The 15,483-nt window shown below is 52.5% G+C and overlaps 2 protein-coding genes across 3 annotated transcripts; one reads left to right on the forward strand and one right to left on the reverse strand.

Annotated features, from left to right (window-relative positions):
• The first annotated feature begins 961 nt into the window (after window positions 1-961).
• Window positions 962-4,434, forward strand: SLC25A35 (solute carrier family 25 member 35). The gene is made up of 5 exons (XM_061174767.1): window positions 962-1,900; window positions 2,800-2,865; window positions 3,306-3,458; window positions 3,814-3,948; window positions 4,104-4,434. Exons 1-5 carry the CDS (start codon window positions 1,526-1,528, stop codon window positions 4,275-4,277), a joined length of 903 nt encoding a protein of 300 aa, XP_061030750.1. The 5' UTR covers window positions 962-1,525; the 3' UTR covers window positions 4,278-4,434.
• A 246-nt stretch (window positions 4,435-4,680) lies between these two features.
• Window positions 4,681-6,104, reverse strand: RANGRF (RAN guanine nucleotide release factor). Of its 2 annotated transcripts, none has more exons than XM_061174768.1 (5): window positions 5,918-6,104; window positions 5,712-5,828; window positions 5,352-5,508; window positions 5,176-5,261; window positions 4,681-4,953 (listed from the first exon to the last, which is right to left on the reverse strand). In XM_061174768.1, exons 1-5 carry the CDS (start codon window positions 5,992-5,994, stop codon window positions 4,830-4,832), a joined length of 561 nt encoding a protein of 186 aa, XP_061030751.1. In that variant the 5' UTR covers window positions 5,995-6,104; the 3' UTR covers window positions 4,681-4,829. The 2 variants fall into 2 exon arrangements, with proteins under 2 accessions (XP_061030751.1, XP_061030752.1); XM_061174769.1 differs by having other exon boundaries at window positions 4,866-4,953; window positions 5,158-5,261.
• Window positions 6,105-15,483: the final 9,379 nt, after the last annotated feature.

The raw sequence follows: 15,483 nt of genomic DNA on the forward strand, positions 1-15,483 counted from the left end.
AACTCCAAGGCCTCTGAGTCTAAGTTTGGTGGCTGCCTCACACACAGGTGTGCCCCCTTGCCTCCTCCTCCCGCCCCAGAAGACATCCCCTATCCTCCTGCCATCTTTCTCCAAGCCTTCCCCCCTCAACCCCTTCCCAGCTAGCTTCCCGAGTCTCTTTTCTCAGAAGTTCTTGCGTAATTAACCATTACCAGGCTCATGAACTAGGACAGGAAGGAGTCCAGCGTCTCAGGACCTCTCCCACCACTTGCTGGCCCTGTGTAACCTAAGCCCAGGGATCAAAATCCCGCCTTACTTAGCCTGTCTGGCCTTCTCCCTGGTTTGCTGTGAGGATCAAAAGAGCGTAGGGATGTGACTATGTTCCCTCGCCATCCTTCGGGACCCCTTCCTCCGCGCCCGCAGCCACCACACCCCCGCGCTGGAACCTAACAAATATTTTATCAAGCCTAAGGAGATCTGTCCCGTCCAGCAGGTGTGTCCCACCTGCCTCGCGGGAGGAGCCGCAGTTTCCGGGCTCTCCTGGCGCCTGAACCGAGAGGGAGTGGACCTACAGTTTGGCAGCCCCACCCGGCGATGACCCGGGATACAAGGCGAAGGAGGGGAGCCCTCCGCCCGCAAGAGCAGCAGCCCCAAACAGGCAGATGAGGGACTGCTGCCTCCGTACTCGGCCTCTGCGCCCGTCCAGTAACCCAGGGTCCAACCTCTCCTCCCCACCAGTGATAAAACCTCTGCTCTCCGGGGACCCCTCCCAGCACTCCGAGTCCACAGCCCTGGCACTGGTACCGGGGTGGGGAGAGTTAATTCCAAACGCCTCTCTGCGGATTCCGGAGGCCGGGTCGCCGAGAGCACCTCCCATTGGCCGCAGAGCCGGCTCGGCGCTGATTGGCTGAGGCTCTCGGCTAAGGCTCCCCATTGGGCGCCGCTCGCCAGTGATTGGAGTGTGGCGGCCCCGCCTCCGCAGGCTACCTGGGGTGAAGCTGCTTCGGGCTCCGGCAACTGCCTGAGGGCGCTCATCCCCGGCCGGAGCCTCGACTTCCTTCCCCGATACAGACCTCGTTGCTGTCCGGGGAGGCCACCGGATCTTCTCCTGGATCCTTTCCCTCCTTAACCTGCTGATTTTCTTTTTCCTTCCTCCCTGGCTCCGGTCTCTCAGCTCCGCGTTTCCCTTATCTACTCCCGGCCCCCATAGCCGGCCATCCTCAGCATCCCACCTGCCGCCCTCCTGGCTTCTGCCCCTCCTTGACCTCAAATCCCTTGATTAACAAGTCCCTGTCATAACCTTCTCGCCAGATTCTCCTAAACTCATATTTCTTCTCTCTTTGCCATCTCCTGACTCCCAAATTCCAGCTAACCCTTGACCTCTTGACATTTGACCCTGACACTCTTGACTCCAGACCTCTGCATTTCTACCTCCTGCAGCCTGGACTGCTGGAACTGAGGCTTTCCCCTGATTTTCTGACTCCGTTTCTGAAGCTCATTTTAACTTTCTTACCCCTGGGCCAGTTCCTGCTACTGCTGTCCCACCATGGACTTCTTGATGAGCGGCCTGGCAGCCTGCGGTGCCTGTTTGTTCACCAATCCCCTGGAGGTGGTGAAGACCAGGATGCAGCTGCAGGGAGAACTGCAGGCCCCCGGGACCTACCGACGACACTACCGAAACGTCTTCCATGCCTTCATCACCATCGGCAAGGTGGACGGCCTGGCAGCCCTGCAGAAGGGACTGGCCCCTGCCCTCTTATACCAGTTCCTGATGAACGGCATCCGGCTGGGCACCTACGGGCTGGCTGAAGCTGGGGGCTGCCTGCACACGGCTGAAGGCACCCTGAGCCCCGTCCGCAGCGCAGCAGCTGGGGCCCTGGCTGGGGTCATGGGAGCCTACTTGGGGAGCCCCATCTACATGGTGAGAAGAAGGGTCTTGCTTGGGGCCTTCAGGGCAGACCTTTGGTGTAGGGTGGGTGCCTGGGCCTTCACAACCTGATACTGAGTTTGGAAGTGGATTTGTGTAGGGGAGGGTGAGGAATTTGATTAACATACATCAACGAGTGTGGGGATCAGGGGAAGTCCTGGGCATTACAGAATTACTATCCCACAGTCTGCCCCTTTGAGTTAATCTGGTATCGGTGAAGGGTCAGGAACCTGAGGCCCAGAAAGGGGAAGTGACTAGCTCAAGGTCATCACAGCTGCTTGTTGCTAGGACTTGGCCCTGCTTAGCACTCTTTCTGGAAAGACGTTGGGAGGCAATGAGTTCTGTAGAAGGAGAGGCAGTCTGGTCTCATTCCCAGGGTATGAGATTCAGGGACAGTGACTTCTCCAAAGTCAGCTGGACACATGCCCCCCACAGGGCTTGGGGGCCAGAGAGCAAGTTTTGCCGATGACCACTCACAACCTGCTCCAGAGTCTGATGGGGAGCCTGGTCATGATGGTGGCCGAAGAGCCTGTCTGCCGGTCTGGGAGTAGGAGCTGGCATGAGAGGCTGGACACCAGGTCTTGCCTAACATGAACAGTCTTAGGAATTGTTGCCATTCTCCAACCTCTCCATGCCCGCCCCTTCCCCCAAGGGAAGAAGGATGCAGAGGGGGTGGGGTGTCTTGCAGCGTTAGGAGAGCCATCCCCCAGGACTGGAGCCAAGGGACACAGTCTCATGACCAGTTTATTAGGTGGGAACAACAATAATTATCAGATTAGAAGGATATTCATTGCCGAACACCGCAGAGGAAGTGTGAAGGGGTCAGGCATTTGGGTGTCTGAGGTGGGGGGCTGGCCGCTGGGCCATAGGCTGTGATACTCTCTCGTCTCCAGGTGAAGACACACCTACAGGCACAGGCAGCCACAGAAATTGCTGTGGGGCACCAGTATAACCATCAGGTGAGGGTTTTCCAACCCGCTGGCATCCCTGCCCATTCTCTTCCATTTTCCCCCAGGTTTCTGCCTGCACGCAACAGCCGCAACGCGGCCACGGCTCTGCCCAGCCCATCAGTTCGGCCCTACTCTGCCCCTGGAGTCCACCCAGACCCTCTTATCCCCATGTTCCCTGTTCCTCTAGCTTCTGCACCTGTTTCTCTTGCCCCATTCTCCTGACCTGCTGATGTCCTCACTTGCATATACCCTGCCCTGTTCTGGGGTGGCGAGGGAGGGAAGGTGGGTTGGCAGACAAGTGAGGGCCACATTCATGCTCTAAGCCCACATGGCACTGGTTGTCTAGACATCGGGTGCCTTTTATGGACCCATCCTTGGCACTGTTAGGAGGTGGCAGCCCCTGATGCCGCCCCCATGGTCTTTTCTCTGCCCCCCCCTCCCCCAACCAGGGCATGTTTCAGGCGCTAATCAAGATTGGCCAGAAACATGGTCTGGTGGGGTTGTGGCGTGGGGCCCTGGGCGGCCTGCCCCGAGTTATCGTCGGTTCCTCCACCCAGCTGTGCACCTTCTCGTCCACCAAGGACCTCATGACCCAGCGGGAGGTACTGCCTGGGAAAGGGGTGGGGCCACCCTGGGAATGTGGGCAGGGGGAGGGCAAGCTGAAGTGGGCTCAGCTTGAAGAGGGACAGTGCCAACATTCAATGTGAGGGAGCGGCAGGAGGGCTTGGGGGGTCACTGTCTCTTTACAACCTTCCCACAGTTCTCTTGCCACTTCCTCCCAGGTGTACCTGAGTCCTCAGGGCCTTCCGCTCTTCCTCCTTCACAGTGTTATCACCGGTGGAGTGGAAGCTCCCTGAGTTACCAGCTCTCCACTGTATCCCCAGCGCAGGGCCTGGGCTTTCCGAGGGGTTGAATGATTGGCTGACTGACAGAGCTCTTCCTCCCTCCCCCGCTTAGATATTTCCACCCCAGAGCTGGAAGGTGGCTCTGGTGGCCGCCATGGTGAGCGGCATTGCGGTGGTCCTGGCCATGACACCCTTTGACGTGGTCAGCACAAGGCTCTACAACCAGCCCACAGATGCTCAGGGCAAGGTAAGGGAGTGCTCTGGGGTGCAGGCAGGCAGGAAAAGCCAGAGGGGTGAGGGAAGCAGACTGTGGGTGCAGGTAGGAAGCCTAAAATGCAGCCTGCTGAGGTGAGGCCCCTGGTGGCCTCTGACAAACTCTGCTCTTCCTCTTCAAACTTTCAGGGCCTCATGTACCGGGGCTTGCTGGATGCTTTGCTGCAGACGGCTCGGATAGAGGGTATTTGGGGCATGTACAAGGGTATAGGTGCCTCCTACTTCCGCCTCGGCCCCCACACCATCCTCTCCCTCTTCTTCTGGGACCAGCTGCGCACGCTCTACTACATGTACACCAAATAACAACAGCCACTCTTCCAACACTCCACCAAGTTGGCGCTCCTTGGACTCTTCGGACTCCATTGTTATGACCTGGTGACTTCTGACCAGATGATCTTTCATCCATCAGAGGGGGACCACCAACCCCACTCCCCATCTGTTTTCTCAGGGTTGAATCACTACAAGGGATCGTTTCCCTCCCTTCCTTGGGTGTCGCTTTAAACCTTCCCTACCCGTACCCCTGTGAATTTCACACCCCTCTCTCAGGGCTGAACCAATCACTCCAAAGTGTATTTCCTCCCTTCCTCCACTGCCGGCCTTGGGTCCCTTCTGATCCCATGCACAATTTGAAACTCCACCGTCCAAGACCAAAGGGAATTGGGGGGACCCAGGTGTTCTGTTAGATTCAAAGGCACAGAGATTATATTGGTTATAAAGCAAGTTTATTTCTGCAGAGAGGAGGTGTCTTATGTTTATGCACTGGGAAGGAATTTGGGGAATATATCCAACCCTTTGATCCCCTTGCAGAACAGAGGCCCCAAGTCTTCAGAAGCAGCATGCAGCATTTCAGCGTCCTTACTGGGGACCAAAGATGTTGGGATCGTGAAGGGTCAGACTGGTCACCAACTGTTCAAAGTCACCCAGGCTCCAGGGCGGAAGTGAAAGATTTTCAGGGCCAAGAGATGACCTATTCTCAGGGCTTGGGGTGGGGAACAGATAGAGAGAGAACATCATCTGGGCCTTGGGCTTGTAAATTGCCATTTCCTGTTTCCCAGAGAACCTGGTTATCTGTGACCCCAAACCCCTGGCCCACTCCCACTTCCTTGGAGGACCCCACCAGCCAGTCTCCCTACTCTGCCCCTCCAAGCCAATTCTCCTGGGGACCCAGTCATGAGCCATGTACCCTTTCTGTTCTCCTTACGGGGGCTGATTGAAGGTGAGCAGGAGATCAGTCTGGTAGTGGGGCAGCCGCAGCAAGGCCTGGTACAGTGTCACATACTTTGCTACCTAAAGTGATCAGAGTCAGGATGCTTACCTGATTCCCTAAAGCCACCCCCTTCACCCCTCCAAGACGTCTCACACTCCCCTGGCCCTCACCTGCTGGTTTTCTTTAGCTACCTGCTGCTTGCCAGAGAGGATCCAGGCTTCTTGACAGCAGCCCCTCAGGGCCAGGTTCTCCAAAAGGAGGGGCTGCACAGCCTCCACTTGCACAACCCTAGCCTCCTGCACCCCGCCAACGTCCTCAAAATGGTACCTGGAGTTGGGGGAGCAGGGTCAGGGAGGGGCATTTCTCCCTGCCCCTTACAAGCATCTCTTATCCTAAACTTCGCTCATTTCTGGTGATGTGGTGTTACCATTGGAGTTCTCATTGCCCAGATTAACCGTCCCGCCACAGGCCCCGCCCACTCCTTCGGCTCTGGTCCTCCCACTGGCCAGCCGCGGGCCCGCCTCCCTCACCGCGCCGCCTCTTCGCCCTGCACGTGCGCCTGCAGCTCCAGAAGTTCCACGATCAGGCTCTGGTCTGTCACGCGATGGCAGAAAACTTCTTGATTGTCCGGGACCGGTCGGAGGTCGCTGGAGAGAGGCGAGGCACACCCTGGTTGACCCCGGCTACTTCCCGCAACCCACCTGGTCAGCCTCCTTTGGCGCCCGGGCCTTCTTACCTTACGTCGATGGCCCCCGGAGGGAGAGTGGCGGAGAAGGCGCCCCCGAACAGTGGGTAGTCTCGCGTGGGCTCCATGGGCCTGAGACTAGGGTATGAGCATTAAAGATTTAAAAGAAACCCACATGGGGCCACTTTGCATCACCTCCGTTTCGCAGCAGCCCCGGCCCCCTTCAGGTCTTCCTCTGCTCCTGACCCTTTAGGATTTGGCCCCGCCCCGCGATCACGCTGGCCAATTGGCGCCCGCGCCTTGGAGGGCGGTGCCCCAGCGGAGCTCCTCCCGGAAGCCAAGCTCTTAGGAGGGCGCGGGGTGGGACCCCGGGGTCCGCTAGGAGCTGAGACTTCGGTTTAGGACTTGTGACACTCTCGTGGTTACTGGCCCGCGCCCGCCGGTCTCCTCCTTCTAAAGGGGTCGCACTTTCTAAGAGTGTTGCCTGAGACCCTCCTTAGGGGCCGTTGCTCGTCCAAGGGACCGATGTCTTGTGGGGTCTCTTGAGTTGGTGGGGATAGTTTCAGGGTCTCCCATATCACTCTCCCGGGCCTCTTGACAGGGAATGAGCTGCCAGCCAGATCGCTAATTCCCGGATGCAGGGAATTAGGGGAACAATGGGGCCAGGTGTGCGGGGCCGGGTTAGGATTCAGGCCTCACCTCACGCCTTCCTGAAAGCAAGACCCAAACCGGGGATTATACATCTAATTCCCCTCAAATCTTCACCTTGGGAACTGAGGTGAGGCGAGGGGATGGAGGGGTGGGGAGGGAGGTGTTGCCCACCCCTCACACACACGCCTGGACGAAAGCACAGATAAACTTTCTCTTTTACAGATTTTTAGAGTGTTCTTAAAGTTTCAGCTCAAGTGTATCCTCCCAGCTAATTGCTCCATTCATCTTTGATCCCCAGCACCTGGCAGAGTGTTTGGAGCATAACAGACCCATGATGTACTGTTGAGTGATTGAATAAACCCAACAGGGTGAATTTTGGAACCCAGGGGACCACCCATACCCTCAGGGGTTCTAGATGTCATCTACTTCCAAGCCAAAAAGTGGGCAAGAGGATTCTCATCCTGAGGCCATCCTGTTACTGACCAGGGTTCTTGGCCTCCTTAATTAATAGAAATTGATCAGAGGCCAGACAAGAAATTCAGGCAAGGTTTTATTGGGGCCCCTGCTGCAGCAGGGGGAAGTGAGAGCAAACAACAGTTTCCCTTGCTTGCTGGCTCCCTGAGGCGGTGGTGAGCTTGTTCTTTATGTCGGTGAGGGTATAGGGGTGTGTCCAGGGGTCAGGCCGGAGGGGGGGCTTAGGTGGTTTTCCCACCCCATAGGTGGTGTGTGCAGGAGGCATGCGCAGTACCCTGCTTTTGCTCCGGGCTCTTCAAGAGTGGCAGTTGGGTTTTTTGGTCTCTGTATCTTTTAGCCAAGATTTGCCCCGACTGCGCATGCGTGCAGTTATTTTTAGTCCCGTACAATTTCTTTGTATTTTGTTGCTGGAGGAGAGGTGTGTCCAGGTGCAAGCACTGCAGCACTGCAGCACTGCAGCAAAGGGTCCCATGTTGCAGCCTGTGTCACTAGAGCTGGCTATTTCTGAATGGGAAAAGAATACGGGACAAAGTATGGCCTCAGAAGGTTTGCGGAAGAGGAACAGTGAGAAAAGAATTTTGTGTGTGATCAGGCTTTTCTAAGGTTGGATTAAATTTAATTAGGTAAATAGACTTTATGAAGATCAGGCTGATGCAAGACTGGATTTGGTTTCTGTCTCTCATAAGAGAACAAAGTTGTCCTGGAATGCTGCTTTTGATAACAGATCGTGTGAGTTCCTGTGCCTTTAAATGATCTATATTTACTTTTGATTTTTTTCCCTACCTTGGCTCAAGGAATCAATATTGTTTCACAGCAACCTATGATCCTATCCAACCGGGTGTTTAAAAACTTTTTAAAATTTTTGACAGACTTCCCAAATACATCATGGCTATTCTGGCCCACTGTTGTACCCCGGATGAAAAGGAGCGTATACTGAGGAAGTCCAGGGAACACGCAGATGGCCTACTGGCCACCAATCCACACCACCAGATTTATCAGGTGGATGGGGATGCAATCCCAGAACATGACCCACACTGGGACTATGAATACCGTGTAGGCCAGGCTAGGATGAGACATTATATTACTCGTTTATCAGAAGGAATGAAAAGGTGTATGGTGAAGCCTGTAAATTATGATAAGGTCTGAGAGGTTACACAGGAAAAAGATGAAAACCTGGCAGCCTTCCTGAGCCGGTTGACAGAGGCATTCAGGAAGGACACCAATACAGACCCTGAGTCTGCAGAAGGGAGGACACTGTCGGCCATGCATTTATCACCCAGGCTACTCCTGATATCCGGAGAAAATTACAAAAGCTTGAGGCTGGGCCCCAAATCCCATTGTCAACCCTGGTGGAGGAGGCCTTCAAGGTCTATAACAACTGAGACTTAACGGAGGAGGCCAATAAGGATAAGAGGCTAATAAAGAAAACGCAGCTTTTGGCTACTCTGATTCACCCACCACCTTGAGGGGACCCTGGAGGGACGAGAAGGCTGGACAGACCATCAAGAAACCACCTGGGCCCAAACCAGTGTGCCTTTTGTCTGAAGGAGGGGCACTGGAAGGGGGAATGCCCTGAGCGCCCTCCTGTGGGACGCCTGAGGGGCAAACCCGACTGGCCCCATTTCCTTGCGAATCTCTCAGATGAGAGATTCCCACACACTGACTGATGGCCTGAGCGCCTGGCCAGCTCCAGATCCCACTCGATCCATCCTCATTTCTCCAGTGGAGCCTCGGGTCACCGTCCATGTGGCAGGTAGGAGAACTGAATTTCTGGTAGACACTGGAGCTGCCTGCTCTGTTCTGACTTGGCCAGCCGGCCCCTTCTCCAACCATGACTGTACTGTGACGGGAGTTGATGGACAGCTAAAGGTAAGGCAACTTACATCTCCCTTTGCCTGCGGAATCGGGTCCGTTATTATTACTCCTTTTTGTACATGCCAGAATGCCCTATCCCTCTCCTCAGGAGAGATTTGCTAAATAAGTTAGGAGCTAGTGTATTCTTAGAACAGGGTGAAGTCCAAGGAGGTAAAGAATTCGAACAGAGAGTGCATCTATTAGTAGCCCCAGATGACCCACCTGTTGGGCATCAAAATATTCCCCAAGACATCCCTCAGGAAATTAGAGAACAAGTAGATCCTGCAGTTTGGGATACCTCGGTGCCAGGAAGGGCAAAATGTGTTCCCCAAATAAAAATAAGGTTAAGGCCTGGGGAAAAATACCCCTGGAAGAGACAATATCCTTAAAAGCCTGAGGCCCTGAGGGGAATCCAACCTAAAACACGAACTCATTAGGCCCTGCCAATCGCCTTGCACCACCCTGATCCTCCACGTTCAGAAGCCTAACGGGGAGTGTCGGTTTGTGCAAGAGTCTAACGGGGAGTGTCGGTTTGTGCAAGAGTCGTGAATGTGGGAGTCATCCCTTTTCACCCTCTGGTGCCAAACCCATACATAACCCTCCTCACCCAGGTGTCAGAGAGCGCCCAGTATTTCTCTGTTTTGGACCTCAAAGATGCATTTTTCTGTATTCCCCTACACCCAGACTCTCAATACCTTTTTGCCTTTGAATGGAGGGACCCTGACCCCCTGGAGGTTACCCAATATACATGGATGGTGCGTCCGCAGGGTTTTCGGGACAGCTCCCATCTTTTTGGAAATGCGTTGCAAGGGAACTGAAGGAACTGAGCCTTGAGAAGGGAACTCTGTTACAATATGTTGATGAGTTATTGATAAGTAGTGAGACCAAACAAGATTCAGATAAAAATACTGTTAGGGTCCTAAATTTTCTGGCGAAAAGAGGATATAAAGTCTCTCCAACTAAGGCTCAGATCTCACAGCAAGGGGTTCAATATTTAGGATTTGTTTTGACCCCTAGGGGCATGAGTCCTGGCCATAGATGGAAAAATAGCAATTAGTGCATTACTGTCTCCAACCACAAAGAGGCAACTCCGAGGCTTTCTCGGGATGGCTGGGTTCTGTCGTATCTGGATTCCAAATTATGGCCTTGTAGCAAAACCTGTATATGACGCTCTAAAGGGAGGAGAAAGGGAATGCCTTCAATGGAATAAGGACCACCAGCGGGCCTTTGGGACTCTAAAGCCTGAGTTGATCAGAGTACCAACCTCGTTTGGACAAGCCCTTCACCCTATACGTTCACGAGAGGTCAGGGAGAGCACCAGCAGTCCTGACCCAAAAGCTGGGACCAGATCAGAGACCAGTGGCTTTCTTTTTAAAACAACTGGACTCAGTGGGCCTGGGATGGCCAAGCTGCCTGCGGGCAGTAGCAGCTACAGCCCTGTTGGCTAATGAGGCTTCCAAGCTCACCCTGGGACAACACTTAGATGTGTTGACCCCTCATCAGGTATAGTCTGTGCTGGAGGTCAGAGGACATCATTGGTTGACTAGAGGAAGGTTAACAAGATATCTTTCCCTCCTAATGGACACCCCCGACATTACCTTAAAGGTGTGCCAAACCCTGAACCCAGCAACTCTGCTTGCAGTAGTCGAGAGTGGAGACTTACTGCACCAGTGTATAGAGACCAGAGAACAAACTTACTCCAGCAGGCCTGATCTTCTAGATGAGCCTCTTGACAGCCCTAAGGTCAAATGGTTTACTGATGGGAGCAGTTTTCTAGAAATGGGAAACCGAAAGTCAGGGTATGCCAGTTAGTCTAGATGAAGTCATAGAAGCCAAGGCCCTGCCACCCCCTGCTTTTGCTCCAGGCTCTTCAAAAGTGGCAGTTGGGTTTTTTGGTCTCTTTGTATCTTTTGTCCAGAATTTACCCCAACTGTGCATGCACACGTAGTTATTTTTAGTCCCATACCGTTTCTTTGTATTTGGTTGCTGGAGGAGAGGTGTGTCCAGGTGCAAGCATTGCAGCATTGCAGCAAAAGGTCCCAGGTCCCAGCCTGTCTACCCACTGGGTTCCAAGTGCTGATCATACCTCTGGACCGTAATAATTTTGTGACACTGGGGCCAAGGGGCACATATTCTTTGGTCCCTCCCCTTACCAGGCCTTAAGCAAAAGGGTGGAGATATAAAGGCTATTAGGACAGAGCCCCTGCCTCACCAGGAGTATACAAAGAACAGTAGAGGACACTCTGAGTCTTAAAGGTTGACTCAGAATTCACCAGGGCAACCTAGGGGTATGCTAGCCAAGGGGAACATCGGGAGCAAAGACTTGGAAATGAGAGGGCCGTGTTTTGGGGAATGTAAGTATATCAGTTTGGCAAGGGTGCCCTGGGGAATGGATGGCAGGGAGCTGTGAGGCTGGAGGGTTGGCCACGGTCAGGGTGTGCTGAGGAGCGTGAACTCCTCACTTCTGACAGCCAGCATCAGACTTCTCTCTGAGCCTCATTTCCTCAACTCTAAAACATGGTTAGAAGTAAAGGAAGTACGGATGTAGTTGAATTGAATCTGTTTCGGGGCAAAGAGAGCGGACTAAGTTTGATCCATGAGCAATTAGAAAGAAGAGGGGTGTGTTATAGACCCCCAAGGGAGAGAAGGAGCCTGGACATGGGGAACCAAGGGAGCCAGGTCTCAGGGGTCAACCCCATGCTGCCTCCCTCACGTAGGGGGTGATGTATGTCTCTATCCCTCCCTCCCCATTTCTGCTGGCTTGTCTTCTGCTCCCACCTGGCCCCCACTGGCAATACTGGCTCTGGCTGCTTGGTGAGCAGTCAAGCAGATAGGGAACCCTTGGAAAGGGACCTGCAAGGACATAGAAATTAACAGGGCCCTGGTACCGGGCACAAGGGGTGGGGGCTTATTCATGGGCCAAGAGGAGGTCAGACTGGATTAGGGAGACTGAGGAGAATCCCCCCAGCTTCCTCATTTTGGGTCTCTGGCACGTTAGGCGTCACGCTCTGCTGTGAGCCTCTTGTGCATCTCGGGATGCCTGGCCCTCCACAGTTCTGGAGCTCTTGGGGCACAGGTTAGGTGGGCTCTTCCAGATGGTAGGAAGCAGACCTCCAGGAAGTGACAGAGGTGCAGGGCAGGGCCTCCTCTGGGGGAGTGGGGTGGAAGGAAACCCTGACTTGGCAACTTCCTGCTCTTAACTCCACTTCCCTCTCCCTCACCCTTCACCTTTTTCTCTGTGTCTGTCACTTCTTATGGCCTTCCCAACCGCTGACTCCCCCTGCGTGTTCAAGTTCAAACTTCCCAAGAGACAGGATCAAATTGGGTCAGTTAGTCACCATCCAATCTGAAAGTACCTATTTGGCCAGCTCTCCTGCCTGGCCACTAGCCAGACACGGATGAGATCCCTTCCTTGTCCAGCTGGCTGTGGCTAGGCTGACCAGTATCATGGGAGAGATCTCAGAAGGCTGAGATGGCCCGAAGCTACTTTTCTCAAGAAGGTGAGGGTGTGTCCAGCTCTCAACTCACTGGTTTGAAGTAGGCCTGCAACTGATTGATTCTGTACTCCTGGGACATTCCCTCTTCCAATGCCCTGCATGCAGTTAATGCAGTGTTTTTTGTTTTTTGTTTTTATTTATTTATTTATTTATTTTTTATATTTATTTTTGGCTGTGTTGGGTCTTCGTTTCTGTGCGAGGGCTTCCTCTAGTTGCGGCAAGCAGGGGCCACTCTTCATCGCGGTGCGTGGGCCTCTTCACTATCGCGGCCTCTCTTGTTGCGGAGCACAGACTCCAGACGCGCAGGCTCAGTAGTTGTGGCTCACGGGCCTAGTTGCTCCGCGGCATGTGGGATCCTCCCAGACCAGGGCTCAAACCCGTGTCCCCTGCATTGGCAGGCAGATTCTCAACCACTGCGCCACCAGGGAAGCCCCTGATGCAGTTTTTTTGCTTTGGGGACAGTTGTCTCAGAGCCCCCACCCCATCACCTTTGAGGGCACCAAGAGGTGGAAGTGATGGACTCGGACCAGAGAGGTAGCTCAGTGCACAAAGTCAAGCATCCCTTTGGGAAGAGTAAGGACAATATATATTTCTACCAAGCAGGGTTTTTAACTTTTTTGCTTCCATGCACCCCCTTGGCAGTATGGTGAAGCCCATGGACCACCCCCCTACTCAGAATAATGTTCTTAAATTCATAAGATAAAATATATAGGGAACTTCCCTGGCGGTCCAGTAGTAAGACTCCGCGCTTCCACGGCAGGGGGTGTGGGTTCAATCCCTGGTCTGGGAATTAAGATCCCACATGCTGTGTGGCCGAAAATAAATAATTAAATTAAATTAAATGGATAAGCAACAAGGATAATATGTACAGGGAAATATAACCATTATAAAAAAATAAAATATACAGGAATACAAAGAAAATTAAACTATTTAAATACAGTTATCAAAATTAAAAAACAAAATTGTAAATGGAGTGTAACCTTTAAAAACTCTGTGTGTGTGTGTAAATTAGTATATATATATATATACACACATAAATATATATACACATCTATTGTACTAAACGTAGATGTCTTCAATATACTTTGTATGTTTTTAATATTTGAAGAGAATTTTTTGAATCTGTGCATTTTATTTTTTCAATCTTATTTTACAAATTCCTGTTCTATAAATAATAGGGTATTTCAGATAGAGAAACTTAAGGCACTTTGCCATTTGGTGAGGAAATGAAGGGCAGAAGATTTAGAAAAGTACATGTACCCAAACCCACAACAAACCAAAATTATAAACTCATGTCTAATGTGTCCAGTGGTCAGAGACTTTATACTGCTGCCAGAATTGCCAAATAATTTTAATAAAAGTGGATTTGAACATAAAAAAATTGGTATATATATATACATATATTGGTGTGTGTATATATATATGTATGTGTGTGTTGTGTGTGTATATATATATGTCTGTATATATATATATATATATATATATACACACAATTGGTAATTGTGTGTGTGTGTATATGTATATACCAGAATTGTATTATAGTACATCCAGTTGGTGTTAGACCAGTTGGGGGTGAAATAGAAGAGGTCATTGTAATATCCCAAGTTTGGGGTGATGAGGGTCTGCACTAAGCTGGTAGAGGTGGGAGAGGAGGAGATGAAGCCAGATAAGCAAAAAGCAAGGGCAGTAATAATATGGATGATCCACAAGATATGGAGCAGAAAGAGCAGGTTCAAAGGTGGAGACTTTGCCAAGAAGAACGGAGACACCAATGACAGGAATAGGGCTTCTGATGCAGGGTTTGATTGTGGATAGGGCAAAGAGGAGAGAGGGCTTCTGTTCTTGCCCCCAAGTCACAATTTGGGCACTTTACCCTCTGTCCCCCACTCGCCAACAGTGGAATTCTGCGATGCATCACTTTTCACTATGGGATTATCATTGGCCAGCAAAGCAGGGATGACCGCGCCATATGTCAGTGCTCTGTACCATTTCTTCATAAGGCCCCTGTGTCTGGAGCTAGTGAGCTACACACGTCCCCACCAGCCTCAGAATGGGTTACGTATTCTTCCGACTCAGTTCTGGCAACGCCCGGTGTTGACTCCTTAACCTGCCCTCCTGCATCTCACACCTGTTTCTCAGCATTTATTCCAGAAGTGGGAGGAGGAGGCAACTTGGACATGGTCAGATGGGAGAGGTGGTGTGTGGTGGTGGACATTCCCCTGGTGACCTGCTTAGCGTCTGAGGGAGGTGGGGGTGAGGGGCTTGGGGGTTGGTCCCATCACTGCGTTTCATAATCTGATGGGTCCTCATGGAGAGGGGGATGCCCATCACATCCTCAAGGGTAAGGAGAGGTTTCCTCGGGCTGTGACCCAGGCCAGGATCCTTGTGTCCTTAACCCAGTGGGGATGCCCCCTGTTCCTTCCCTTGGCACCTCCTATAAGGTGCCATTGGGAGTCCACGGGGCCGCAGCCTCCAAAGTGCCACATAATTTAGCTCTTTTCACCTGCTTTGTTTAGCCAAGCCATTTCCTTGTAACCTTCTGCAGGTGAGGTGTTTGGGAGTGGGGAGGGCTGTCTGTACTACGTTGGGAAAGGATCTAGGGGAGAGAAGGGTTTGCCTCGCTGTGAAGGTGGGGTCAGCAGAGCCAGGACTCAGTGGTGAGGAGAACAGGCTGACTCCCTAGTCCCTTCTGTTGCCCTGGATACCTTCCCAGGGGCATCCCAGGATGCTCCAGTGACTTGGGCAGTGGGAAGCCACTCAGCTGGTTAGACTGTAAGGTTAGTGGTGCCATTCCTTCTCAGCCTCCTCTTTTGCTGCCAACCCCTTCAATGTTGGGTTACCAGGCTCTACTCACTCCTGCCAGATCACCTTCCCCACGCATAGACCAGTGCCTCCCAAACCTTCATCTCCATCCCAGATCTCTTCTGACTACCTGGGGGACACCTCCATTTTTGTGTCCCACTGACACCTCAAACTCAACACGTCCTAAGCAGAGCACGTCATCTTCCTCCCATACATGTGCCATCTCCTGTGTTCCTATCACAGTTAATGAAATTATCACCTACCCAGTGGTCCAAGCAAAAAGTCTGGGCTTCATCATCAGCCCTTCTCTCTCCTCCCTTCACATCCAGTGCCTGGTGA

Source organism: Eubalaena glacialis, chromosome 19, assembly GCF_028564815.1.
Source record: "Eubalaena glacialis isolate mEubGla1 chromosome 19, mEubGla1.1.hap2.+ XY, whole genome shotgun sequence".
Taxonomy (NCBI): Eukaryota; Metazoa; Chordata; class Mammalia; order Artiodactyla; family Balaenidae; genus Eubalaena; species Eubalaena glacialis.

Coding starts and splice junctions, on each gene's coding strand:
- RANGRF (XM_061174768.1), bottom strand. CDS start 5,994: ATGGAGCCCACGCGAGACTACCCACTGTTCGGGGGCGCCTTCTCCGCC. Junction 5,509..5,711: donor CAGGGCGAAGAGGCGGCGCG/GTGAGGGAGGCG, acceptor CCCCAACTCCAG/GTACCATTTTGAGGACGTTG. Junction 5,262..5,351: donor TAGCTAAAGAAAACCAGCAG/GTGAGGGCCAGG, acceptor TGATCACTTTAG/GTAGCAAAGTATGTGACACT.
- SLC25A35 (XM_061174767.1), top strand. CDS start 1,526: ATGGACTTCTTGATGAGCGGCCTGGCAGCCTGCGGTGCCTGTTTGTTC. Junction 1,901..2,799: donor TGGGGAGCCCCATCTACATG/GTGAGAAGAAGG, acceptor TCTCGTCTCCAG/GTGAAGACACACCTACAGGC. Junction 2,866..3,305: donor GGCACCAGTATAACCATCAG/GTGAGGGTTTTC, acceptor TCCCCCAACCAG/GGCATGTTTCAGGCGCTAAT.